General features: G+C 41.6%; 1 protein-coding gene across 1 annotated transcript in view; it reads right to left on the bottom strand.

The window, feature by feature from the left end:
* Positions 1-27471, bottom strand: part of RYR3 (ryanodine receptor 3) — a 331058-nt gene that overhangs the window by 108125 nt on the left and 195462 nt on the right. The window contains exons 39-46 of the mRNA XM_015595855.2: positions 26065-26338; positions 24355-24469; positions 22666-22795; positions 21400-21503; positions 18321-18456; positions 7916-8096; positions 6583-6691; positions 3770-3890 (exon numbers count right to left, since the gene is read on the bottom strand). Of these exons, the coding sequence (XP_015451341.1) occupies positions 3770-3890; positions 6583-6691; positions 7916-8096; positions 18321-18456; positions 21400-21503; positions 22666-22795; positions 24355-24469; positions 26065-26338 (1170 nt within the window). The remainder of the gene's footprint in view (positions 1-3769; positions 3891-6582; positions 6692-7915; positions 8097-18320; positions 18457-21399; positions 21504-22665; positions 22796-24354; positions 24470-26064; positions 26339-27471) is intronic.

Genomic DNA, 27471 nt, shown 5'->3' with positions numbered 1-27471 from the left:
GATACAGAAGACCAATTGTATATTTATTGAAAACAATCCACAAATAAGTGAACCTGGGCAGTTCAAACCCATTTTGTTCAAGGGTCAACTGTACATGCAAAATTTCTTAGCAAAATACTAGCATACCAAATTCAACAGTACATTAAAAGGATCACGCACCATGATCAAGTGGGATTCATCCCTGTAAGCCAAGGATGAGTCAATATACATGAATCAACGAATGTGATATATCACAGTAACAGAACGAAACACAAAAAACATGCGATCATTTAAACAGTTACAAAAAAGCATTTGGCAAAATTCAACACTCTCAACAAACTGGATATAGAAAAAACATACTTCAGCATAATAAAGGTCATACAGACAACCCACAACTAATATTCTCAATGTTGAAAGGTTGAAAGCTTTCCCTTCTAAGACCAGTGTCAAGACAAGGGTGCCCAGAATTACCACTCCTGCCGAACACAGCACTGAACATTCTAGTCAGTGCAATTAGGTGAGAAAGAAATGAAAGACATGCAATTCAAAAGGAAAAAGTAAAATTGTCTCTTTGATAATGACATGATCTTGCATATAAAAAATCTAACGTCTCCACCAAAAATTGATAGAATAAGCAAATTCAGTAAAGTTTCGGGCTACAAAATCGACATACAAAAATCAGTTGTGTTTCTATACACTAATGATGAACTATAAGAAAAATAATACAATCCTATTTACAAAAGCATCAGAACAAATAAAATATCTAGAAATAAATTTAACCAAGGAAATTAAATATTATATACCAAAAACCATAAGACACTGATGAAAGAAATTCAAGACATGAATGGAAAAAGATCCTGTGTTCATGGATCTGAAAAGTTAATATTGTTTAAATGTCCACACTACTCAAAGCTATCTATAGATCCAATGCAATCCCTATAAAATTGCAATGTCATTTTTCACAAAAATAGAAAAAAACAATCTTAAAATTCATATGGTACCACAAAAGACTCTGAATAGCCAAAGCAATCTTGAGAAAGAACAAAGCCAGAGGCATCACATGTCCTGATTTCAAAGCTAGAATAATCAAAACAGTATAGTATTGGCATAAAGGCAGACACATGCATCAATGGAGCATAACTGAGTCCAGAAAAGAAACCCACACATATGCAGTCAAGTAATATTTGACAAGGAAGCCAAGAATACTCAATGGAGAAAGGATAGTCTCTTCAATAAATGGTGCTGGAAAAACTGATATTCACATGAAAAAGAATGAAATTAATCCCTATCTTATGCCATTCACAAAAATTAACTCAAAATGGATTAAGGAAACGTAAGACCTAAAACATAAAACTCCTAGAAGAAAATGTAGGGATAAACTCCTTGACGCTGATCTTGGCAAAAATTTTTTGGATATGACACCAAAAGCACTAGCAATAAAAGCAAAAATCGACAGGTTGGACTACCTCAAACTAAAAAAGCTTCTGCAATGTGAAACAACCAATTTATGGAATAGGAGAACATATCTGCATACCATGTATCAGACAAGGAGTTAATATCAAAAATATATAAGGAACTCACACAACTCAATAGCAAAAAAGCAAATCATTCAATTAAAAGACGAGCAAATAACCGGAATAGACATTTTTCTAAAGAAGACACAAAAATGACAAACAGATACAGGAAAAGATGCTCCACATCACTAACCATCAGAGAAATGCAAATCAAAACCACAACGAGATCACCTCACACTTGTTAGGACAGCTATGATCAAAAAGATAAGGAAGCAACCTAAATGCCCATCAACAGATGACTGGATAAAGAAGTTATAGTTCATATATACAATGGAATATTACTCAGCTATTAAAAAAAATGAAATCCTACCATTTGCAATGACATGGATGGATCTAGAGGTTATTACGTTGAGTGAAATAGGTCAGACAGAGAAAGATAAATACCATATGATTTCATTTACATGCGGAATCTAAGGAACAAAAAGAACCAACTAATCAAAAAGAGGACTCAACAAATATAGAGGACAATCTGGTGACGGCCAGAGTTTGGGGGGCTGGGAGAAAGGGGTGAAGGGTTAAAGAAGTACAAATTAATAGTTGATAGATGGTCAAGGGGATGGGGAGTATGGCATAGGGAATGTAGTTAGCATTAATGTACTGGCTAGGTGGAGAGCCAGAGGAGAGAATGAGCACTTAGGGGGACTGTTCTATAAACTATATAAATATCTAACCACTTGAAACTAATAATAAAATAAAATAAAAAATCAAGAGAAAAAAAAGACAATGGATAACAAAGGCTGGTGAGGAGAAAAGGGAACCCTGTACACTGTTGGTGTGAATGTAAACTAGTACAGCCATTATGGAAAACAGTATGGAAGTTTCTCTAAAAATTAAAAATAGAACTACCATATGATCCAGCGATCCAGTTCTGGAAATGTATTAAAGGAAATGAAATTACAATCTTGAAGAGATATCTGCACCCCTATGTTCATTGTGGCATTATTCACAAAAGTCAAGACTTGGAAACAGTCTAGTGTTTGCTGATAGATGAATGGATAAGGAAAATGTGATACACATACAGAATGAAATATTATTCAGCCATAAAAAGGAAATCTTACCATTTGCAACAATATGAATGGACCTTGAGGACATTATGCTAAGTGAAATAAGTCAGAGAAAGACAAATACTCTGTGATCTCACTTCCATGTGGAATCTAACACTGAATTTATAGAAATAGAGAGCAGACTGATGGTTACCAGGAGCTGGGAGAAGTGGAAGAAATGGGGAGATGTTGGTCAAAGAGAACAAACTTTCAATTATAAGATAAATAAGTTCTGGGGAATCTCAGCACAGCAGGACGACTCATTAACAATACTGTATCGTATGCTTGAAAGTTGCTATGAGAGAACTTAAATGTTCTTACCATAAGAACAAACAGAATGGCAATTAGGTAAGGTGAAGGATGTGTTAACTAACCTTAACGTGTTAAACATTTTACAGTATATATGTGTATCAAATCATCATGTTGTAAAGCTTAAACCTATATATTGTTATATATAAATTATATCTCAATAAAGCTGGAAAAAATGTGATGCATTCCATAGCATTTCCCAAACTTATCTGACTCTGAACCCCTTGTACACCAATTAGTATCATCTGCAAAAATGTTCCACAGAACACCAGTTTGAGAAACAGTCAGAGTCATGCTATCTTTTCAATTCCTCCATCTGCCTAGATGAAACTGCCTGCATCATAGATAGAGAAACTGAATGCCTCTGGGAGAATAGAAGTTTTGCAGAGTTAACATTGATTGATGCCAAATGTCACAACTGGCGTTGGGGGGAAAAATTGTTTATGATCCATGGACACGAGGTACACAGGACTGCGGCAGAAAGGAGCCGGTGTCAGGCCCTTATCCGTCTGTTGCCCCAGCTGGTTGCATGATCTGGGGGACACGGGGGCAAAGACTAAGAAAGGCCATCGTGAGAGATTTCACTGGTCTCGTTCCATTAGCCTCTTTCCAGAGGCTTAGATTTCTTGGAGGACTGTGAGGTCTGGAGTGTCTATGTCTATGGGACGTAGGGTACAGGAGTCTCTGAAACTGGGGAGCAGAGGAGAGAGCAGCTGGCTGGAGGGAGGAGGAGATAAACACAGAAAAAGAGTCCTGCAAGTAGCAGCCTGGCAGGAGCACTGTGCAGGTGGACAGAGTTCTGACCCCAAGAGAGTGGCCTCCAGGGGAGACCAGCAGGACTCAGCCTTTGGCTGCTTCTCTTACCTTTGTTCAGGGAGGGCAGTTTCAAGGGGATGCTGATGATTCCAACCAAGTCCTCTGTGGGGACAAGGGAGCGTAGAATTGACCTGATCCTGATGGCTTCCCCTTTTCCTGTCCGGATAAGCTGCAATGCGAGGTTGGAAAATAAGATAAAGGAAGTTCCCACAGCCCTGCCCCAACCCACTTCCAAACCTTTGACAATGAAATGGTTCTCTTTAATGGGGAGATACACTTTTCAGTTTTCCTAATTGCCATAGACACTTATTGCTATGGGGAAAAAGAGAAGCTTTCTCTTGATTTTCTAGAAGAGGTGCTTCTGAGGGCATAACTAACCAAGGAAGTCAGTCGATTCCTCTGCTGTGATTACAATGGACGTGCAGTTATGGTATCACATCTCAGCAGTGTATGTGCAGTGTGCTGGTGATTTTCAGTGTGACTGCCATACAGGGAGTTCTCAGTGGACAACGTAGCCATAATTCTAGGCTCTAGAATTCTGCTAAATGTAGAAAGACTTATGAATTTCAATTTCCTAAAAGTCTGATTAATGCTCAGCCTAGGGGTAGGTGAGAGGAATGTAGAGACTGTCGTAGAGAATTTGAGAGTCTCAGTGGAGTTATTCTGGGGTTGATGACATGATCCATATAGCCATGAATGGGTGAAACAGTATGTAAGGTACACATCCTCCTGCATGTGGGGATGGCAGGTATGCTTCTGGGCACAGGCCCTCAGCCGAGAACTGAACTGCCATGAGCCAGGATCAAATCTACCTAGGTACATTCCTCCAACTGTCATGCTTGGATATGATGCTCAGAGGCCCCAGGGGAAGAAAACCAGTGCATCCACCTTAGCTGCCATCTCTCATGCCTGTGGGTTGAGGGGTGGCTGTCAGTGATGATGGCATCTCCCCTCCCACCACCAATCACAGAGAGGGGGCCAAAGGTAGGGTTTGAGTGTGTGTGTGTAAAGAGTCAGACCAGAAGGACAGTAAGGAAGAAATTCTTTCCCAGATTGGGCTCTGATGCCATCTCGTGCTGCTGTCTTCCTAAGAATAAGCAAACTGTGTAACTTCCTTTCTGAAGTGATGACAGGTGGTTAAGGGAATTGGTGCCCCTCCTCCCAGCAATGTAGAACACTCTAGTGTTTCCCTGGCTACCTTTCAAGTTTATTTTATTCATTTGAAGGCACAGAAATGAAAAGATGGGCCTACATGGGTAAGGCTGGTTTAATCACAGTAGGAACTAGAATCCTAAATATTCTGATTAGCCTCCCTTATCAAGATTTAGACTTTCTTCTATCCATAGTACTTTTGATCTAGATTCTTCCATATTGGAACAGTTTCTCTAAACACTTGTTGATGGATTTGCAAACAGGAGAGACTGTATTAGGCAAGACCACGACACACTGGAAGAAAGCTAAGAGTAGGTGCTTTAATGCAGTGTCCTAAATTATAGGTCGTGACCAATTAGCAAGCTATAAAGTCAAATTAGTGGGTTGTGACCAGCATTAAAGAGCATGAAATAGATTAGTATAGAATAAAAAAAATTAGAGTGCAATATATGTAGTAAGGATAATTTTGTTTCTGGATTACACATATAGTAGGTGGCAATGTAAATGATATTTCTTAATATGGTCGAAACAAATTGTTTTGGTCAAAAAGTTTGAAAGCCACTACTTTGTTCTGCTTTTCATTAGCATTAAAAAATACAACACATCCACTATTAACTTGGCAGTGACCAAATGCAGAATCTCATCAACACCAAATACCACTGTTTATACCAACCCAATCTGTACTGCAAGTTTTTCTGGGAGAGGCTCTGGAATAACCCAAATGCAGTGAGCACTGCAGAAAGAGGCAGGCAGGTGCCAGGGCCTCAAACGAGAGAATTGAGTAATTCTTTAAAAGAATTACCAAGTTAAAAAAAATTGTAAAGGCTATTTTTTCTGTTTTTGTGTAAAAAGCAGTTATTTCTTCTCTCACTTAAGATGTGAGGCCTTATGTGAAATAAGGTCACTTGCAGCCCCAGCAGAGAAGAAAAAAGGAAGAGGAAGAACACAACTTTTTAGGTCAAAACTGGAGGTCTGAGAAGACATCTCATAAAAATAGAAGCATCCTTTTGGTATGTCTGCAAAGCTTACTGCTGGGAAATAATCAGACACGAACTGTGGGAAGAGACTACTTTCCTGGTGCCTAACACCATGGTCATCAAGAAAAAAGCATTTTCCATGTGGAATAGCATGATGGCCACAACCAAGAATCATGTTGGTCATATTTTGACCAAATTGAGGCATATGCAACATAATTTTTTGGAGGAGGGGGCTGGGAGGCTTTTTAAACAGAATATGGGGAGGATATGCCCAACTCATGTCACAGAGAAATCAGACAACACAGAAATTTGCCCAGAGTCATTCTTTAGTCGTACTTCGGGTACATGAGAAGACAGGGTTCTTTGGAAAAGACAATAATGCTGGGAAAAATAGAAGGCAGAAGGAAAAGAGGAAGACCAAATATGAAATAGATCGACTCCATAAAGAGCCATAGACCTGAGTCTACAGGAGCTGAGCAGGGTTGTTGAGGACAGGACATTGTGGATATCACTTATTCACAAGGTCGCCAAGAGTAGGAGCCGACTTAACAACGTACAACACACACACTCTTTAGAAAGCTGCAGAAGCAAGTACTGGACATGGGAACAGCTTTTGATAGAGAGGCATGTCAGCAAATGCCAGAGACAGAAGAAAAAAATTACATTCAATAAATCTACAGTGCTCTTGGCTCAAGCCCCTCAAAGTTGCTCTCAGAGAATTCTACCACTTACGTGCATTTCAGGAGCACAGCGGCCCAGAAGATCTATAAGAGCTGAATAAAATGACATAATTGCATTGCCCATGTGCACGATCTCTTCATCTTCATTGTCCTCTGTGCTGCTGAGAAAGAACCAACACAGGGAGGTATGAGGACGCCTGGCAGGCCTGGTCATGTATTAAATACGAGCTGCTTGATATGAAGACACTCTGCTTATCCCGGGCATCATACATCTTTTCCCCTGGACACCTTCCCTCCCTTCAGAAGCTGACCAGGTGGTTTTAGTCACGAAGTTCGAAGGACCCAAATATTTGTCCCAGGGTCCTATGATCTTTAAGGCACAGGTACCAACATGAGCTGATCATTCAGACCATACACACTCATGGAGCAGCATCGTAATCCCCACAGCTCCTACCAATCATCCAATTTCCTTTCCTCCCTGAATACACATGAAAAGCACATTGGACAAGGGGTGGGGAGGGCTAAATCCCTGTTCTGGCTCTGTTGGTAAAAAGCTATGTGACTCTGGGCCCCAGTTTTTTCTCACATTACATGAGGAAGTTGGGACAGCTTATGTTTTAGATTCTTTCTAGCTCCACTAGGTCACTTGTTAGAACCAATGACCAAAAGAAAAAAAAAAAAGCTAACCATCTAGCGAGCTATCTCTGCTGATTTATACCCATTCTCTAGATTCCGGGGTGTAATCTAGAGGCTGTGTTCAAGGAAAGGGTAATAATCAGAAGACATAATTAAAGAAAAGTTACAAGGCAATCCCCTAATGCACCAATTATCTCCTTAACGTTTAAATACCAAGATTAGTGATGCTGTGATTTTTCACATCCTGCAGCTCTTTTTTACCTAAGAAATTAAACCAAAACACTTTCCGAAGAGAAAGTGGAGTGTACCATCTCCTTTTAAAAGTGAGGTACGAGATGAGACACCAAGGTTTAAAATACTGAAGGGAACAAACTGAAGTTAGACACTGGCCATAGCCTTGCTGGTCCAGGCCTTTCAGCCTGCACACAGAGGCCTCCTGTGGTGATGCTGTAGGGAGGCACAGTGTTGGCGGAAAGAGCTTGCCAACTTCTTGATTTTGCCAATTGGTCTAACTGGAATGGGAGAAATGGAAGTGGGTGAAGGTGATACTGATCGCTAGGCTTGCTGGGAGTGTCGAGTCAACAACATGCTTGATAACATGATTTAAAATGTTTTCGCCACAACTGTAAAGAACCCGTGCTTTTTCCACCAGGGGGAAGTTACTGACACTTCTTTAATCATCCATGTACTGGCCATATTTGGGAGTGCACCAACCATATCCGTGCCCGAAGGCAACTCCGTTCGCTTACACTTCTCTCTTGCATCCCTGAGAGGGGAGGTCCAGGGCTGGGTTCTCAGAGATCTTGATGGCGCCTTGCATGGCTGCCAACAGACCGTTTCCTCCTTCACCCCGCAGCGCTGGGCCGAAGCACTCAGGGCGTCTGATGAGCAGCTTGACCACGACACTAGCATTTTCTTCCACACTTTCACCTAAGGAAAAAGAGGCATTCGTTTCTTCTCGTTGGAAGGGACAACTCGACAATATATTTCTAATTGAGGAGGCTGGGAGGACAGTACTTGATTGAGTTTGTCACTCATTCTTAAGATCAAGAAGTAATACTGATGGAGAGAAAGGTGATATTTGCTAAATCAGGTCAGAATCTGTTTTTTTGAAGTATTATGATTAACTGATATAAATTGGAATCTTATTTTTCAGTTCAGGATTTTGTGCTGTTCATATTAATTCACTATATTTCAGTTCTCAGAGGGCAAAAAAAATATATACTACAGAGTCTGCCACTGATTACCGATGAATTCACAGGTGACTGAGAGAATAAAAGAACTTTATATCTTTATTAACTCCATGAAGGACACTTAAAAGGTATTTCCTTTCTTCTTTGAGAAGAGGTAAAATGGTAATTCAAGTTGGTGTGCCTCAATTAATATCTGAAGAGGTGACATCTTAGCTCCTGAGCTGTATTCCTATGGTCTAATACCTACCCCAGAACAACCAGGTTTGTGTGGATGGTCCTCCAGGCATTTCTGAAATCATTTCTCTAGATAACCATCTACCTGTCTTGGTTATTCCGAAAATAGCTCTTCATACTTATCTTTGCATCTTTTGGAGGGAGGGGCACTGAAGAATTTTTAGACATATTTTAAAAACATCATAGGAATTTAAGTTCTGTTTAAAATTTTTTTATTAATCAACTTAGAAGCATTTTGAAGACATTAGTACGGTAACCCATAAACCTGGCTTTCAGTCCAGCTTTAGCAAATCACTACGTGAATATGAACACTGAACAATCTTACTGCATCTCATTTGTCCTGTTGAGATGTTCATGTCTCTTCTAGTTTTAGAGTGAGTCCATTAGTCTAACTCATACACAGAGATTTCTCCTTTCATGTCCAGAGGTTCAGAGGGGCTGAGCTTGCTGTCCAAATACTTAAAATTAACTTGTGCTCATCTCTTATTCAAACTCATACTCGAACACATTTGATGTGACTCACAGCACTGGAGAGCCTACACTATGTCACAGCTGTAGCCCTGGTCTAGAGGTTGGCCTGAGAGGTTGGCCTGCTGACATCTTTTTTTCCTCCTCTTTAATTCCCACCCCACCCCACTTCCACCCCTGACCTATGGATGTTGCCGTTTCCCCTTAAGAACTGGATCTCTGAAGGTGGGGCGTCTCCTCTCCCAGGCTTGTGGAGCACACCCGGGGCCTGGCACACACAACACACTCGGGGTGCCTGGCGTACCCGGGGTATGGTCCATGGCTCTACCTGGGGCGCGAACCCAGGACCTTATGTGTGTAAAGGAGACGTGCTAACCACTACATTATGGAGCCACACCCTGTTGACATCCTTTTTTATACTCGACCTTTTGCACTGCAGGTAAATTTCAAGACTGTAAATACATACCTGTTTACATTTTAGAATTGTGTACTTGATTCACAAACATGTTCATTAAGCTGAATTTCAATAGGCCATCAGTAACTGAACTATACTGCTTTATAGTTCAATTCTTCAAGACTAAAATTTTTGTAAAGAAGTGTTTCTTCAAGTTTCATCTAATGTATTTGGCAGTGATCAACATCAAAACAAGAATTTGTGTTTATTAAACCAAAACTTATGTGAGGAAAATTCTCAGGAGATGCTAAAAGGGTAAAATAATCACAATAATGGTATGGCGGAAAGAACCAATGAAAAGAGAAATCAAGGAGAGGCTGAGTGACATTGTGAAATTTGCAGAAGACCTCAGATAAAGTGATGATGCTAAGTTCTAAGACTGTGCTTTTCTGTAAATTGAACCTAATATTTATACCAGATAGAGTATAATCAAAGGAGGTATGCTTAAAAACATCGTGAGAATCAACATATTTGAAAGCAAATATCCTTAGTCATAAACTCATAGTTAACTACTTTTGAATGTTCTTGGCCTCCCAAATGTATCAAGTAGCACACACAGCCATCCTCCCAGTTGTCACTTTTCATTTCAAGAATAACGAAGCTAAAACTTTGAGATTTTAAAAGTTAAAAAGCCCCTTTTAGGGTATTTAAATATCGGTACTCTAATTTTTTCAGTTCTCAGGATGGAAACACTTATGCGTCAGCCAGAGTCTTCACCAGCATGCTGAATTCAACTTTCCACAGCCATCAGCGTCTTGGAGTTTGATGGGACATGGACCCCAATGTGCAACAGAATGTGAAAAACCAGACTATAAGTTCTACACTGAATAGGCTCTCGAAATTCATTTGCCACATTAGCCTCATTTTATCTGAATCTAAGGTCTTCATATCTAACCTAATTAAATTGGCTCTGCCAACTAACCCAGGAAGCCATTCCTTGATTACTGAATTGTGAGGGATGCAGAAGGCACCCTGCAAGAGGAAGGACCTGAAGTACAACCACTCCTGCTAACTAGAGGGACCATAAAAAAGAATTTCCAAAGGCTTCACAAGGTACAGAAAATGGCATGATTGGAAGAGCGAGAAAATTCTCTTCTTAATTACCTGTAGCTCAGCATGCTGGACTACCAAGCAACCAAATCCACTGTAGGAAAGGTGGCTATTGGCCTTGAGGGCATTTTTCAAGGGAGAGAGAGAGATCTGAGGTAAATTAGTTTTGCCCAAGGGCTTACAACAATGCTTTTGCTTGAGTTCCAAAATGAATAATGAGCTTAATAACAGTGTGAATGTTCACAGTGGCTTTTTCTCAAAGGCTCGCAATACTGTCTTCACATTACTATCTTCTTTTCCACATTCGTGGAATAATTCGCCCCATTTTACTCCGAAGCATTCATTCTCACCACAGGGAGTATTAGTACAGACGCAATGATTTTACCTTCAGCTCATTGCTTTTCTTACATTTATATTCTAACTACAGTCCCTGTTTTCAGGTCCTTTGCCTATAATGCTCTTTTCCTTCCCATTCCCTTGTCATAAACCCTGACCTACGTAACTCCACTTCATCCTTCACAGCAGGCTGTGAAGCCCCAGAGGACCTGGTCCTCTCAAACACTTTGTCCTCTTCCTTGAAGTACTGAACGCAAGTATAACTAATGAATTGTTTGTATCTGTGTGTGTCAGTTTTATCACTAGACTGTATATTTAATAAAAACAGGGCTGTATGTCTGAATTATCTAACCCTGTATACTCAAGTATCTTGTTAACATCTGGCATATAACGGGCATTCGAAATGTTTTTTGAATAAATAAATGGACTCCACTGAGACTCAAGATAGATGCTTGAAATGATTGGATGGAGAGCTAAGGATGACTATCCATTATTGCACTAATTAGGCTGTTTATCAGATCCTGATTCCCCAGATCTTAGTTAGTCTTAAGGAAATGAACATATTCCCCAGCAGTCCCAGTGCAGTAAGGGAGGGCCCTGGGGGCCCAGCATGAATGAGTCTAGAGATACCCTCATTTAGTTAAATTTAGAGAATTGCAAGAAAGGGGTGATAGCCAGGATTCTATCTTTTTTTTTCTGATAAGTGCCAACTTTAATACAGTGGTAAGCAACTTGTATAAACAGGTTATTACAAGTGGCTAGGACATATGATCTCCTTAGTACCTTCTACCTCAGAAAGAGAGCTGAGGTGGGTCAATAAGCCACCGTGACAGCACAGAGAGCAAATCAGGAACTGTTTTCCCATTTGGTCGTTAATTCAAACATTCATTGAGCCCATATTACATGCTAGTTGCTGATCCAGGGACAGTGGGCAAGTAGTGAAGGAGACAAGTCAAGCCTGGACACGAGAATGAGATGAATGGGACAGAGCCATCCCAGCAAATCCACAGACCCACAGCAGAGCTTCCCAGCCAACTTGCAGATAAGTGAGCAAGAAATAAATGCTTATTTATATCCCACTGAGATTATGAAGTTATCTGTTGGCACAGCGGAGGCTGACTGATTTGGGAGTGAGAGTGGAAGCAGGGAAACCAGTTCCTATGCAACTGTAGTCATCTAGATGGAAGATAACGATAGCCTGGAGTAGGGTGTGGCTAGTGGTGATAGAGAGGAGTAGATGAATTTCAGATATCTTTGAGACACTGAACAGAGTTTTGGACGATTGAATGTGGGCATAAGGAAAAAGAATGAATCAAGGATGTCACCTAAGATTTGATTTGAATACCTGCAAAGTTGGATGTGCTAGTAAGGGAGATAGGGGATCTACAAGAAATACTGGTTTGGGATAGATAAGTACAATTCAGTCATAAGATGTACAAAATTTGAGATGTCTGTTTAACTGCCAATAGACATATCAAGTAGACTGCTGGATACACAAGTCTGGAGTTCAGGGATGAGGAAGAAGATGGAAATGTACATTTGGGGGATGATCAGCATATATGTGGAATTTGAAGCCAAAGAACTAAAAGAAAATCTTACAGGGTGGACTGGCACAGTAACCTAAGAATTTTGGAGACCAGTATTTAGTCTCAGAATCATGCTACGATTATGTCTATATGTTTAGAATTTTTAGCCCCTATGGCTTTTTCACAAATATGTGAAATAAAAATTGGGTGATATTACAGCCTGGAATCAGAACTGGGGTATGCTCTGATAGAACAGAGCCTGCCTGTTAAATACAGGCATTCTTACTGAGTTGATAAAATCAATTTGTGATGAGCACCAGGCTCATAATACTGCTGTTTGTGTGAATAATGTTGATGAAGCAGTTTTTGTCCTGCTTTACTATTTCAGCCAAAATCTGCAGTTTTATTTAGGTATCAGACTTTATTTACCACTCTTATCAATAAAATGACTGATAAAAAATCCACATACATATGGTTTTGGACACTTGAACTCACCGCCAAGATGCTCAGCCAGCACCACCGCAGGGACCCAATAGGGAGCTGTGGAGAGCTGCTGAAGAATTTACTGAGCATAATAAGAACAGGGCCTAACATCCTTTCACCCATGCAGACTTCCTAATTTTGGTGTTCCGGGCATTGGTTTGCTATTGATTTCTTTGAGTAATTTATTCTCTATTACTTTTGTTGTTTTGATTATTTCTGGGCTTTGATGCTATTCTACTTTGGGATTTTACAGATAGAGTCACATTCCTTTACCTTTGTCTCTATAAGCATTTACCTAACTTCCTTCCCCTTCTCAGACATAGAGATTCAAGAAGGTCCGGTGGGAGGAGGAGGAAGGTGGGGAAGAAGAGATTGCACATGCCTTATAATCAGTGAGAAGGTGTAGCACAGTTGTTTAGTACCCAACCCCCACTAGCTATATCGCAAATGTGTCTCACATTCAACCTTCCCCTCTCACCACCCTAGCCTAAAGTGTCTTCTGAGTACAACACTGTGCTGTTGTTCGCAACTGTTTTAAACAGTTATTTTACATTTTTACCATTGGTTAATTTTTTGAAAGTTTGTTCAACCTTTCCAGGTGTACTGTACATTTTAGAACAAGAACCACATCTTACATTTTAATCTTAACAATCCCATCTTCGGTACCAATCACACTGAAGAATGGTTATATTCTTCCTGACTCTAAAAACATGAATACATGAACGGAGAGGAATCAGATGCTTCTTTTAAGCATCTATACTGACTATGCCCTTCAAAGCTAACATGTTACTTTGTACTCTTGACCTCAAAAGAATTTTTCCAGCTATATTGAGATATAATTGATATATCCGAAAAGATTTATGTCTCCCAGCTCAAAGTCCCATCAATAGGCATTCCCCATACTATTCTGTTAAATTATGTAGATTTCTTTCTTTAAGATGTTATTCATCCTTGCCTTCTTACTCAGTCATTCCGAGATTCACTCTACCAGACTCCAATAAGAACCATGATTTTGGGCATGCAGGTAGTCACATGTGTCACTATGTGGGTAGGTGTGGTTGATTACAGAATTTTTAGTGATTATTCCATGTATGTTTCTGATCATTCTACTTAGGCTTGCTCTGATTCCTGCTATCGTTTGTAAGTGACTTTGGGGTAGAACTTCTTGTCACGTCTCACAGCTTCTCATGTACTCTTCATGTGTCATATGATGGATGCCCAAGTTATGGCCACTGATGATAAATCTGCCTAGAGAAATTCAGCAAAGCTAGGAGATACGTTGTTCTTCGCAACCAAGTTGTAACCTAGGGAAGATAGTGCTGAAGTAAGTACTCCAAGGACTCGAAGAAAGCACAGAAAATAACTTTTCCCTTCTTTTTGTGGATTGGTGAGAAATCTTGTCCTTGGAATCTATGTTAGAAAAGGATCAGATGCCCAGACATATCTGTATCTAGATTGATTATAGAATTTGCAACTGCTGGGTAATCTCAATTGCATTACTTTCAGAGTTAAACACACCTCAGGGCTTCCAGCAAGCCAATAAAAGTAAAGTGAAGAAAATTATATGCTTTAAGTTCTTTCAAACACAAATTTTGTTTAAGATGATTTAATACGAACATTAAGAAAGACTAGTAAAATAAAATTAAAAATAAATTTCCAATTCTATTATTTTAATATAGCAAGAGCTTTTGATTTGGGTTTTAAAAATGTTTTTATAAAAGCATTAGCACCAAACAGTAATTTAATAATGCCACAGCTTTGATGAACTCAAAGGAGAAAATGACGTTACTCTTTGTTCATTAGGAAAACAGGGCTACCAAGATAATACTGCAGAAAGGTTTGACTAATGTTTGGCCTCTGGAGCCAAACTTCTCCAGGTCAAATTCTGGCTTTACATCTTACAAGCTGTGTGATTCCGAGCAAGGTACTTAATCTATAAAATGTGGAAGATAAGTGTATCTATTTCGTTAGATTTTTGTATTCTGTAAGTAAGTTAATACACTTAAAAGTGCTTTGAACAGTGCGTGGCATGTGATTAATGCTCAGAAGTGAGAGCTGTTATCATCACTACCATTATCTTTACCACCCACTATCACCAACTCCATCATCACTCACTACCACCTACCATAGTCACTACTACAACCCACTATGATCATCCACTATCCAACTATCATATCCCACTATCACTCACCATGACCATCCCAATTATCACTCATCACTACCTACAACCCACTATCACCTCCACCACCCCTAAAACCTGCTACGACCACTACTTGAACATCATATCCCACCATCAAGAATATTGCTAACTGCCACCCACTATCACCACCCCCAGCATTACTCACCATCATCCACCATCACCACATATTACCACCCACCATCACCTACCACCACCATCCAACACCCTACCCCTACTCCCACCATCAACACCCAACATGACCACCCCCATCATCTACCATGATCATCCATAACACCTTTATCTTTCACTGCTGAGCAGAGGCCACAAAAATGGCCAGGAAGTCCTTTCAGTCTCTTGTTAGACACAAAAGACTTGTAAAGGGCTTTGAGATCTCGAGGAATCTATTAGAGTCTTCCCATTTCAAATGCCCTAATACTCTTGTAAGGACCGTGAACAACTATGATAACTAACATGACTGCAGGCACACTATGTTTCTGGCACTGGGCTAGTCAAAGTTTCCCACAGATTATTTCATTTAAGCCTCACAACAACTCTGTGAGGTACATACTATCATTAACACTATTTTATAGATCTCCAAAAAACTGTGGATGGTTGCCTAAAGTCACAAAGGTAGTAAGGGATTGAGCTATGTTTGAACCCAAGATACTCCATTCTCCAGCCCAAACTCTTTCACATCACTCGATTGTGCTTGAGCCTTTCTCATTCTTTGGGTGTTCAACAAGATTCTAATTTTTTTCTTTCTCATCTCTCCATCTCTCCATCTCTTTCATGATCTCCCCTGTGACAGCCTACTCTTGCCATTTCAGCTGTACTTGATCTGCTTGTATATTCAGCCCCAATCTGTTGATTAGCTGATCTCTTTTCTATACCCCCAATTAGGGGTATCTCCTTTAGGGGGTCACATACTGCAAAACCAACATGGCTTGAACCAAACCAAGTGCATTGTCTTCCACCTCAAACCATTTTCTCCTCACATTCTTATTTTTATCCCCACCCTTAATTCCCTAAGCTTCAATATGACTTCTGTTTCTCTCAACATACTCAGGCCCAGACACTATAATTATCACCAACACATAGTTCTATAAATTCTGCCTCTGTAATTTTTTTCAATTGTATCTCTAACATTCCATTCCTACCACCATTATTATAATTTATTATCCTAACCTAGGCATAGAAGTGGTTCCCCTCAGTCTCATGTTAATAAGACTGTTCCCTGCACAATGAATCAAGATTAAACTTTTCAGTTTGGCATTTTAGTTCTCCTACCTACCTTTTAAACCTCATCTCTTACCACTATGATTCACGTATCTATCCTCATGACCAACAGATCACTGTGTTTCCTGAGCACAGCATGCTTTAGTCTTCAGGCCACTGCTCATGCTGCTCTCCCACTGGATCAGCATTCTCGCATCTCTGCATCTGGAAATTTGATCCAGCCCATCAGGCCTTTTCTGATCTTCTCTATAGGATGAGCTTCCCCTCGTGAAACCCTCCCACACTCTATCCCTGCCTTACTTCACTCATTTAAGAGACCTCTGTCCATGCCTACTTCCCTTTCTAGCCTGTAAATTCTTTGAAAGCAGAAGCTAACATCCTTTGCTAAAACCAAATGTGGTCTTTTTATTTATAGAAACAATAATCATTAAATTGAAATGTGTGTGTTTCTTCTGATTGGCCAACTTTCTAGAGCTTGATACATTAGGAAACAGCACTATAGAGAATAAGTTAAAAGGGCATAAAACAATCTGAAAGCAAGAAGACAGGCTAAACATTTTGGTCTAGAGTTGAGTTCAGTATGGTCATACATGACCGGCATAAGCAATCTAGATAGGAGCACAGCCAGTGGATTCCTTTACCTTCATAACCCGTGTAGACAGTCCCACCAAATAACTCATAAAGTCATTTGCTCTTGACTGCAAAGGTGGCCAAGATGAATAAATTGGTCCTGCCTTGATCTGGTTTCTGTCATAAAGTATACTTACATAATTTGGTGAGATTTATGAATCCTTAAAATCCACTTTACAAAAAAATTTATCTTTATTACCACAGCAACTCTGCATTAATTCTGGACATGTGATCATTTGGATAGGAGGTGGAACAGGCTATTACAGGATACCCTGAAACCGGCCTCAAAGAAAATGGAGTTTAGCAATGCTGGGGATGAACAGATAGCACCGGCGAAGAATACACAGAGAAGAGCAGAGACAGGCGATTAAGAACCTGGCTGGATGAGACCCAGGGGAACAAAATACAGACATCTCAAAGTCTGTGACCCAAGCAGGAAAAAGGAAAAACCAGGAAAATGGAAATGATTCAAATATTAAAAATAGAATATATTACAGGGAAGGACAGTAAGCAGGTGGGATGGGCATGAGAGGAGACAATAAGAAAAGCACATGGGAATATAATGATCGCATCATGTCAATATATTTTGAGGTAAATTCTCATACTTAAAACAACTTTTATAATCGCTTGTTAGCTGCAATTCCTTTTTGTAATCACTTAATCAGCTCAGCTGGATTTGTTGCCTGGAACTCCAAACTGGGGAAAGGGAGAAGGATCATAGCTATAATATAAATTAAAGTGAATTAGTATTGTAACAGAATCTTGGGAGACAAGGTACATTTTCAAGAAAGCAGTCCACTTACTTTACAAAAGATTCAGCACATTATACTAGGGCAAATACAGAAGTTTTATAAACCTGGAATTCATTGTAAATTGGAAGTAACTTGTATTAGGAAAAATAATATTTGGGATTGCTATACTATTTTTTTTTTCAGGGAGTTTAGTTGCCTTTTATAACTATTCTATTATTCTTAATTTCTATTCATTTATTCATCTATCCATCCTTCCTTCCATTCATGCAATAGCCTAAGAATCTGGAGGCACACCTGCATTTAACTCTGTGAAACAGGTGAGCTGAAGGTATTAATAAGCCCCCCTTTTACTGATAGAAGAAGTACAGAGAGGTGGTAAGTCCAAGCCTATGCAGTGAGTTTCTTGCTGAATCTGGTACTAGAGCTCAGGACTCTATCAGACTCTACTCTTGATCCCTGTCTGGCCTGATTCTCCCTGAGAATTTTCTACCAGCTGTCACATACATGTAGAATTTATCATATTTATGGAGGGAAAGCAATGCAAAGGATCCCTTGTATGTATCCATGATTATGCCACCTCAGGTCTGAAAGGCATGGAACACTTGGGACTCACTGTTCACGAAGACAGCAAACCTCAGGAAGGACAGGTAGCGCTCCCCTTCGATGGGGTTCCAGCCGACATCAGGGTACCCTCTGGCCAGAAGCATGGCGCAGCTCTGGAGACCACAGCCTGCCAAGTAGGTCACCACCTGCCAAAAACAGCACAAAAGTGCGTGCCCAAGTTCTTCTTTTTCTCTCTTTTTTTTTTTTAGCTGTAAGGCCTGTGAAATTCTAGGACCAGAAGGGGTTTCATTTCCCTTGAAGATAGAAGGAGCCCCAGATTTTAAAGTGTATAATTTAGTAAATTTGAAGCCAGAACCTCCAATTCTGGTTTTTGTTTCCAAGTAATCAATAAGACTGATCATTGTTATGTAGGAATACACATGTACTGTCGGTTCTCTGGTTTTCCCAGTTCTGACAGAAGTGAGCTGCCATTTAAAAACAGGCCTAATTAGGGTGCATCTGGGGAGATAACAGTAGACCCAGGCTGACCATGTCCATTTGGCCGTGGTATTTCAAGACCAAATATTTAGTCACTGATTAACTCTCGGCGGGCCCTTGACTAATCAGGGGTCTCTACTCAAGTTCTGCAACGGTTGTCCAAAGTGAAGAGTCGAGATGTTTAGGCTGGGGTGGCTAATAAAGAGGCCACTGCCAGTTAAGGACCAGGACTGGTCATGTTCTCTTTGCTTCCATGTCACCAAACACTTGTCACAAAATCTGAGCTCTGTGATCATGTGGAATATTTTAGAATCTGCCTACCTTTTAGAAAGTGTCAGGCAAAAGCCTGGCAAACAGACCTCTGCTTGAAATACAGTTGTTATTCTAATCTAGTCTTGGATATTGTATGTACACAGGGGAAAGGGGAGAATCCACTATGTGGAAAAAGAGTCAGGAATGCTGTCTTTTTCACTTTTTTAATCACCAGGGCCTGGTACATACTAGGTGCTCAATCAATGTTTGTCAAATAAACCATGTATTTGCTGATGTCAAATAGTCGAAGTCTATTCATTTTGCAAGAATAATGAATCGAAGTGAAAACTCAGTAAGAAATTATTGTCACACTTTTTCCTTCTTAAAACAGTAAGGATACTATTGTGCTTGGAGTTTATATTAAATTTGGCCTCTAAAATGTCAGAGAAAAACATCAATAAAGGCACGGTTTAGGCAGAATTTTCAGGGTTGCAGGTACTGAGCATTTCGCTGGCCACCAAAAAAAGTGCGTTTGTGTGTGTGTGTGTGTGTGTGTGTGTGTGTGTGTGTGTGTGTGTGTGTGTGTGTGTGCATACTCATGCGCGGGGGTGGGGTTGTTGTTGTTCAGTCTTTAGGGACCTAATTTCTATTGTGATCAATAGAAGGGAGGAACTAAAGTATTTATTGATCCTTCTCTCTTCTCTCCAGGGAACTACACTTGGGTAATTTCCTGACACTGGTCTGAGTAAAGTCTGTGCACTGTGTTGAGCTGCCAGAACCACTTGAAAAGGGTGCGGCAAACCTCATTGCCCCGCTTTACAGATTTCCCGAGTCCCTGCTTCTCCCTTCTTCTAGCCACCTGGCCTCCAGTTATCATATCTTGCATCTTCCAAGGGATGCTTGGGGTCTTTGTTGAGCAGTATCATTTGAAAAGATGAACTGTGACTAAAGATGGGGTGCCAAGTATTAAACTTTGTGGCACTATCTGGTTGTAAGAGAACAATTAGCTACTTTTTTATTCAGGCATTAGTTGTCATCTCATCACCTAAAATACTGTTATTTCTGTTTAAATATATGAAAAAATAAAGTTTGACTGAAGTCTGTCCCACTAGAAGCAGAGACCATAAATAAGTTTGTGAAATAGCTATCTTACTGCTGGTGGCACAATACTGAGCCTGTTTTTGTATGGGGAGGTTGTCTTGCTTCTGTTCCAATCGGTTCTTCTTATTGAAACCAGGTCGTGCTTTCTAAACTGCAAACCGTGTAGTGTTACTACTCTGCTTACAGCTCTCCAAATGGTTTCCAACGCTCTTGGCTCTACAGTGAGGTAAGAGCACGGCCTCTGGGGCCAAAGACTTTTGAACCCTGGTTCCAACCCTTATAAACTCCATGACATTGGAGATGCTACCTAATCTCTCCATGCCGCAGTTTCCTTCCTACAACTGGGGCAATAACAAAAAGGTGTGTTCTGAGGATCATGTGAGTTAATTCGGAGTGGGGCCTGGTGCATGGTGATTCTGCAGGACCTATAGGAGTATGCGCTTTTGTTACTAAGAGTAATGATAGCATAAGGTCCAACTCCTCACTAATCCTCACGTCTCATACCTCCCCCGAGTACTCTGTGCACTGGTCATACGCAACTTTCCGACCCTCAAGCTCACCATGCTCTCCTCTCTGAACCTCAACCATTCCTGCCATGTTCTTACCAACAAGGTGGCTGATTAGCTTCTACTTACCCCTTGGCTCATCACTTTTCTCAGTAACCATTCTGACTCCATGCCAGGGTTAGGTTCTTCTCTCCCATGTGCCCTCAAATCTATTACATAGTGAATGACCTTTGACTTGTCCCCCTCCCCCTCACTAGAATGCTCTTCCCCACTCTCAGAAAGTGCATTGTTACTCTTGTTAGCCATCCATTCAAGGAAATAGTCCCAAGATGAGATGGGGCAAGGTCAGGTGAATCAGCCCCCACCACCCCTGACACCAGAAACACTGTTCACTGTCTCAAAGTGGGTAGCTCGGTTTTGTCTCATTTGTACGTGGATAAGACATGTGTGGGCATTCTTTACCTTTATATTGATTATACAGTTTTCTGTCTTATGTCTTTTTTTAGTATGTGAACTTATAAATTCAATGACCTGTGACTTACTAGGAATCCACAAGTGTCTGGTGGTGTTCCACGTAGAACGGTGAGGCTGGGCTTCCACGTACACACACGTCTATATACCCATGGGAGATGCTCTAATTACCGTGTGGCTGCCAGTTACTTACATTCTACCACCTTTCCACAGTATGTGGAAGAGGTTCTGATGGAAGCCCAGCCTTTGGTCTGCATCTGCTTGGCTTGGCTGCACTATAGGCAGGAAAGAGCAAGCACAGTGCCTCCCAGGACCAGTTACCTTCTCGAGGTCTGGTTCCTCTAAGCCCAGCGCTAACTCGTTGTTGTCCATCACAGAGGAAGCTGCCACATCCAGTGGAGTGGAACCCCTCATCGACGGGGAGGCTGTAGGAGGAGGAATAAGAAGGAGCGAGAAAGGGGCAGAGAGACCATCCCTCGCTGAGCTGAGATTGCAGTGCACACAACTGGCCAGGAGAGGGCAGCAAACACAGCAGAACTGGGTCATGCTGCTGTTCTCTGAGGGGACTGCCAGCCCAATTTAAGAACAACAGTTCTATTTGCTATTCTTCTTCCCCACACTCATTACTGATTGTGAATATGGATTAAGTTAGAAAATCAGTTCACAGGATCAGCTGGGACCACATATTTTCAAGTGCTGTTCTAACTTGAAACTTCTTGGGGCCCTCGTTTGATGATCGCTCCAAAGACTCAGATATCACTTGAATAACTAAATTCAAATGAGCTGGCTGTTTCTGGGCCGCCACCTAGAATTTAAAAATAGGCTCAAACAACATTAGCTCATCAGGTCACCACTGTTCTCTTTGGTTTTCCTTTGTCTAGTTCTTAGGCTGGAAATAAAAAAAACTTCAGGTGGCATTTTTACAAAAAGATTGGTAGCCTGAAATTGCATTGTATAAATAGGAAACCTGAGATTTCAGATTTCACATGCAGATGTATGTATTTGCAACTTCCACAGATTCATTTGGTTCACATTCAGAACAATGAGTAAGGCATATGCGTTGTGTTGCTCTTCTTTCTGGTGATGGATTTACACTGTTTTTATCCACAGCTGCTTTTGGCAAGTCCACCTTGCAGCTATGGAAAGCACTGGCTGATTGGCTGATGGGACAGGCATGCAGCCTGCAGCCAGCCTGCGAAGAAGAGAGTGGACCCATGACCTTGGTCTCAGCAATGCTCCCTTGGTCAGCTGAGTTGGCCGGGAAGAACCATGTCCCCACACTTTACCTGTAATTTCAAGCAGCATTTTATAAACCATGAGCCACTGGTCTCAAGAGAGAGAAGGTAAAGTTGTGTGACTATGCCAACACAAATCTGTAATCGGTGTGGGCTGGTAGCAACATCTCTACTTAGGCTGGAGAGCAGAGACGTGGTATCATTTACTTGTTTGTAGATCACCCAGGGGTTCTTTTTGTATTTAAAAATCCTATAGCATTCATGTGGTGGCTTCTTTCCTTTTACCCCCTAAGTGGTCAGTAGGGGGAGTGTCACCTCTGAACTCAAATGTGTTAGTGATAACATGACATACCTAGACCAACACTGCTGTTCTCCAGCAGGTAACTTAGATGCTCAAACATGGCCTTCTGATTTTGCCGGCTAATTCGACAGAAATAGCAAAGGAAGCGGCAACAGCTAGCAACCATCTTTGGAAAAGCAATCTGTAGGGAGAAGTAGGGAGTATCAAGGAAAAGAATCTATTGTCGAGTCTTTCTGGAAAGTCATTCAAAGAACTGAACTCCTGCAAGCTGTGAAAGGTTTGGAAAAACATATTTTCTCCTTACCTTCAGTTTGTTCCAAGACTAATTCACAGGAGAGAGAGTGTACACCTAAGAGGCTTCCCCAAATATTGAGAGCTAATTACAGTTCCTAGAACATCTTTCTTTCCAAGGAAATAGGTGTCAAACAAGAATCCCAGTCAGCCTCAGATGTCATGTGAAACTGCATGACCCTACACCAGACTATTGTTTCTAAATAGGAAGGGAGTGGACAGAACTCTGTTGGAAAATTTCAGAAGAGAGGTGGGTCACCATAGACAAATAAGGCCCAGCACTGTATCAGACTTGAGCCCCCCGGGTAAAGGCTGGCCCCTGTGGGTGTGGAAGCCTCAAGACTGTGAGCCTTTCCCAATTATTTCTGTCCTTGATAACTGCTCTCCCATGGGTCCCTATAGTGCTTGCAGTCTGATGCATATAATTGAGCACCGAGATGCCATCTTTTATTACCGTTCTCTGTGTTTGGCTTCTCTGCTTAACAAAGTAATTAGCATCTCCAGGGCCTGGTCATGTCTTATTTTTGATCCAATAATGCTCAATAAATGGTGTCAGTGTCACCTTGCTCAGAATCCTAGAAAGCCCTGATTTCCTCTGTTAGAATCACGAAGGGTGCTCGAATAAGCAGAGTTCTGACGCCTACGGTCTATTTGCTTGCTGAGGTATCCAGACATGGGCTCAGGGCTCTTATGGAGAGAGTCCACTTTCCCAAGAGAGAAGAAATCAAATGAGGAGGAATGGGAGCTTGGCTTCTGTTCTTCCTTCTCACCCCCACCTGTCAAAGCTGGTGGAACTGCTTTCCTAGGACTCTGGCACTCTGGAATTTCCAGCACAGGAAAACATACCCCATCTACTGCCTTCAGAAGCTGGCTAACTCTGAGGAGGACCCTGGACAAGCTGGGGTAAATGCTAGGTTGGGCCCCACTCCTTTGCCCTTGCCAGCAGGAGCTCCCCACCCCCGCCCACCGAGGGCAGGCTCCTTATGGGGCAGGCTGGGGGAGGGCTTGCAAGGACACTGTCGGGATCGTGGCTCACAGGGGAAAAACGCACACTCCCGAGAGAACTCCGCCAGGATGATTATTAAGATCTTGTTCTCCTTTAAAACAGCCTTCTCCTGACATAGCACAAAACACACCATGCTCTTAAGTGGAGCCCCTCAGAGGAATTCCACCTGGGAAGGAGCAGGGCTGCAGAGTATGATAAACGTCGCCTTTAAAGAGTGAGAAAAGCCTCCAATCTTCCAGAGTGGAAGCTCTTACACTGGCTGGATGCTGTTCAGTGGTGTCGTCCCATCTCTTGGCTCCTTCCTGCCATGGTGCAAAACCCTCCCTCCCCGCAGCCCAGGAAAAGTAACTGAGGCAATGGACATCAACCATGTGGTGGTAAACAAGTCACCTGAGATCCTGCTCAGGGGTCAAGTTCTGTCTAAATTCTCCCTGAAGCATTACCTGGGATTTCTCCGCACCCAACACGTTCACCATCACCTCCATCACTGTCTCGTGCATGCCGAGGACTCGCATGAGGTTGGGGTGCTGGTAGAACACCTTGTTGTTCATTATGTCTCTAGGGTAAGGATCAGAGAGAGACTTCAGCACTCCCTTATTTCAATGCTATGAAAATTCAAGAATGAGAATGCACAAATGCACACATGCTAACTGCGTAAAATGTGACAGGCTGAAAAGATAATAAAGCACAAGGTCAGTCGGAACGCTCATAGGAATATTCTGTGCTCTTATTTCTACTAAGCACTTGCTTTCTCTTTGAAACATTTCCTTTTAATGACATATTAAACAGCTGCCCCAGGTACTTTCACTTGTAATAGTTTTGAGACAGCCTAAATCACTGGATTCCTCTTCCTCCAGGTACTCAGGGTCTTCTATTTTTTTTTCCTCACTTGTCCTTGTATCAATGTCTCGAGGTACTTCAGTTTTCTAAGTGATGGTGCTATACCCTTAAGACAATTGTATATTAGGTACCAATGATGTTTTGGGACAGCGGTCCTCAAAAACCAGTGAAATTATCAACAAAATGAAAACAGAATTATGTTTTTAAGTCACCCAGTTTCACAAATTAAGCTGATTCTCAGACTCACAAAATAAAGCTGCAGGCAAATCCAATGACAGAGGATGCCTGTGATTGGGCTGTGTGAAGAAGCCTGGCAGTGTGGTTACTCTCCACCCCTCCCCTCCCCACCCCCCACCATGTACCTGCCCCTAAGTGTTCTAGCTGTTAAGAGAAGACACCACCAGGTATCTCTGCTGCTATGTCTACTGAGAGGGCTGACGGAGAGAAGAGGTCGGTAGCTTTTTTCTCTTCCCCTAAAAGTCTCTTCGTTTCTATTATAAGATTCCCTTTGGAAATGAATTGGAGGAATGTGTGCATCCCCTGCCACCCCGCCTGGGTATTCTCAAGGTCCCTATCTGGGCTTTGGCAGTAGATGCTCATCTAGTTTGCTGGCTCAAGGGTGCTGGGATGGAACACTGAGCAGCAGGAAGGCTGCAGTTACAGTTCTTTATTTTCAACAAGTAGAATCGTGGGCTGGTCACTGAACCTTTCGGAGCTTCGGTTTTCTCATCTGCAAAATGGAAGTGCTTCGATATATAATTAAAAGACATCTTTCTGACAGCTAAAAATGCTCTCTTTTTGACAATGTGGCTTCTAAGGAAGAGACACAAGCTATTATTGTGGGTAAAGGTGTCTCAGAAGTGACAAAAACGACTCCCTAGGACAGCGCTGAGAGAAGGAAGGAAGCGGGCAGTAATTTTTCAGAGGGAAGTCTCAGAAGGCTTCCGGTCAAATATGGAAGTGCTCAAAAGTTTTCTCTCTTGTTAGGTTGAACACACGGGTCCCTTCCCTGGATTCTTTTTCATCGCTTCCCTGAAGCTATCTAGATTCAAGTTAAATTCAAGTTTTTCTCCAAGACTCCTCCCTACTTCTTCTGGTAATATCCCTTTACCCTGATTAGCAGGTAGTCTGGTCTCTCAGTTTATCAAATGTGACTGCTGGGGCAAGGATGTCCTCTCACAAGGAGGGACCACAGGAGGGGGCACACGAAGACTGTGTATGATTTGATTCTGGACCATTCAGACAGCAAGCTACACCAGTTTTCCCACCTGAAGCTCTTCTGACAGACTTGCACTGAACTGTGGGTGACCTACCCCAGCCCATTGATCATAAGCAGCTCCTCTTCCTTGCCCATCCTGACACTGAGGAGGCAGCGAATCTGGCCGAGGGCAGCCAGCAGGCCGATAGTGTCGCTCACAGAGGCCTGGCTGATGCTGTAGGTCTTGCGCAGCGCCCGCAGCAGCTCCCCGACGCTGTCGTACTGCCTCCGGAGGAGCGTGAACATCATCCGGACCAACTCTGCGTCCTGGATCTGGTCCTCTTGGGCCCAGCGAATCATCGTCTGGGAGATGAGCTCCTTCAGCGTGGCTAGAAAAACAACAGGAAGGGTCAGGACTGTGGCCGTCCCAGGCACCTCAGCTACTTCATTTAATGATCAGACCCATCATTAGTTGGTCAAGGTTAAAAAATTATTCTTTTTAAGGATGAGATATGGCGTGCAGAGAAGTAGACTATGTTATCAAAAGACACATACGTGAGCCATACCACAGGAAAAGAATATCTCAATTTTCAATTGATGGTACTAAATATTCTATTTTGATTAAATAACGTTTGAATAGATGTGGGAAACAGAAGACCCAAAAGACACTGTTCTTGCCTTCAGGGTGCTCACAGGCCAGAAGTTTACATTTTCATACCGATTTTATAAAAACCAAATTTTATCTTTATAACACCATGTAATGAATATTAAAACAAGAGTATGTGCAAGTGCCGTGGGAGACAGCAGAGAGTGACCAATTCTGGGTGAGTGAAGTCACTGAATGCTGCTTCTTTAGAGAAAAATAACATTAAGCACTGGAATTTCTCTACTGTACGTTCTATCTCCAAGTATTTACAAGATACTAGAATCTACGAACTGCTTAGGGCATGCTGTTGATTTGAGAATCATAAAAGATGATTTTAAATGACATAAACAAAAAAATACATTCATTGGGAGATGGAGTGAAGTCAACTACTATTACTCTATCAGGTCTAAAGGCTTTGTAGCTGGCAATCTGACCATCACATAGTGAACTGTGTTAACCGGATCTCTGGTAGGAGTCAGCAGACGCTGCATCATGAAAAACTTTCACAAGCACCGGGAGAGAAAAACCAGTGTGACTTTGAATTCAGAATTTCTCAGGGCTCAGACTGATTGCAGAGAAATATCACTGGCTGTATAGGTAAAGGAAAGATCGCTAAAGTGGGACATGTACCAGTTGTGGGACATTCAGAGGTTAGACTAAATGGCCCTAAAAAGGGGCTGATGGGCACTGGTGTGAGAGAGTGATCAGAAGGGAGTGGGAAGTCAGAGCAGGATGACAAAGTAGAAGGGGACCCTGTCAGAAGGGCTGGAAAGGCACTGCTCACCCCTCCCCATGCCATACACACTTCCGGAAGGTACCATGACAGAGGTGAGAAAAGCTGCTCTTAAATAGTAATTGCATCCAAGTCTGGCTCTG

This window comes from Pteropus alecto, unplaced genomic scaffold (genome assembly GCF_000325575.1).
Source record: "Pteropus alecto unplaced genomic scaffold, ASM32557v1 scaffold86, whole genome shotgun sequence".
NCBI lineage: Eukaryota > Metazoa > Chordata > Mammalia > Chiroptera > Pteropodidae > Pteropus > Pteropus alecto.
The sequence above is the reverse complement of the archived record's forward strand: the minus strand, read 5'-3'. Positions and strand labels throughout refer to the sequence as shown.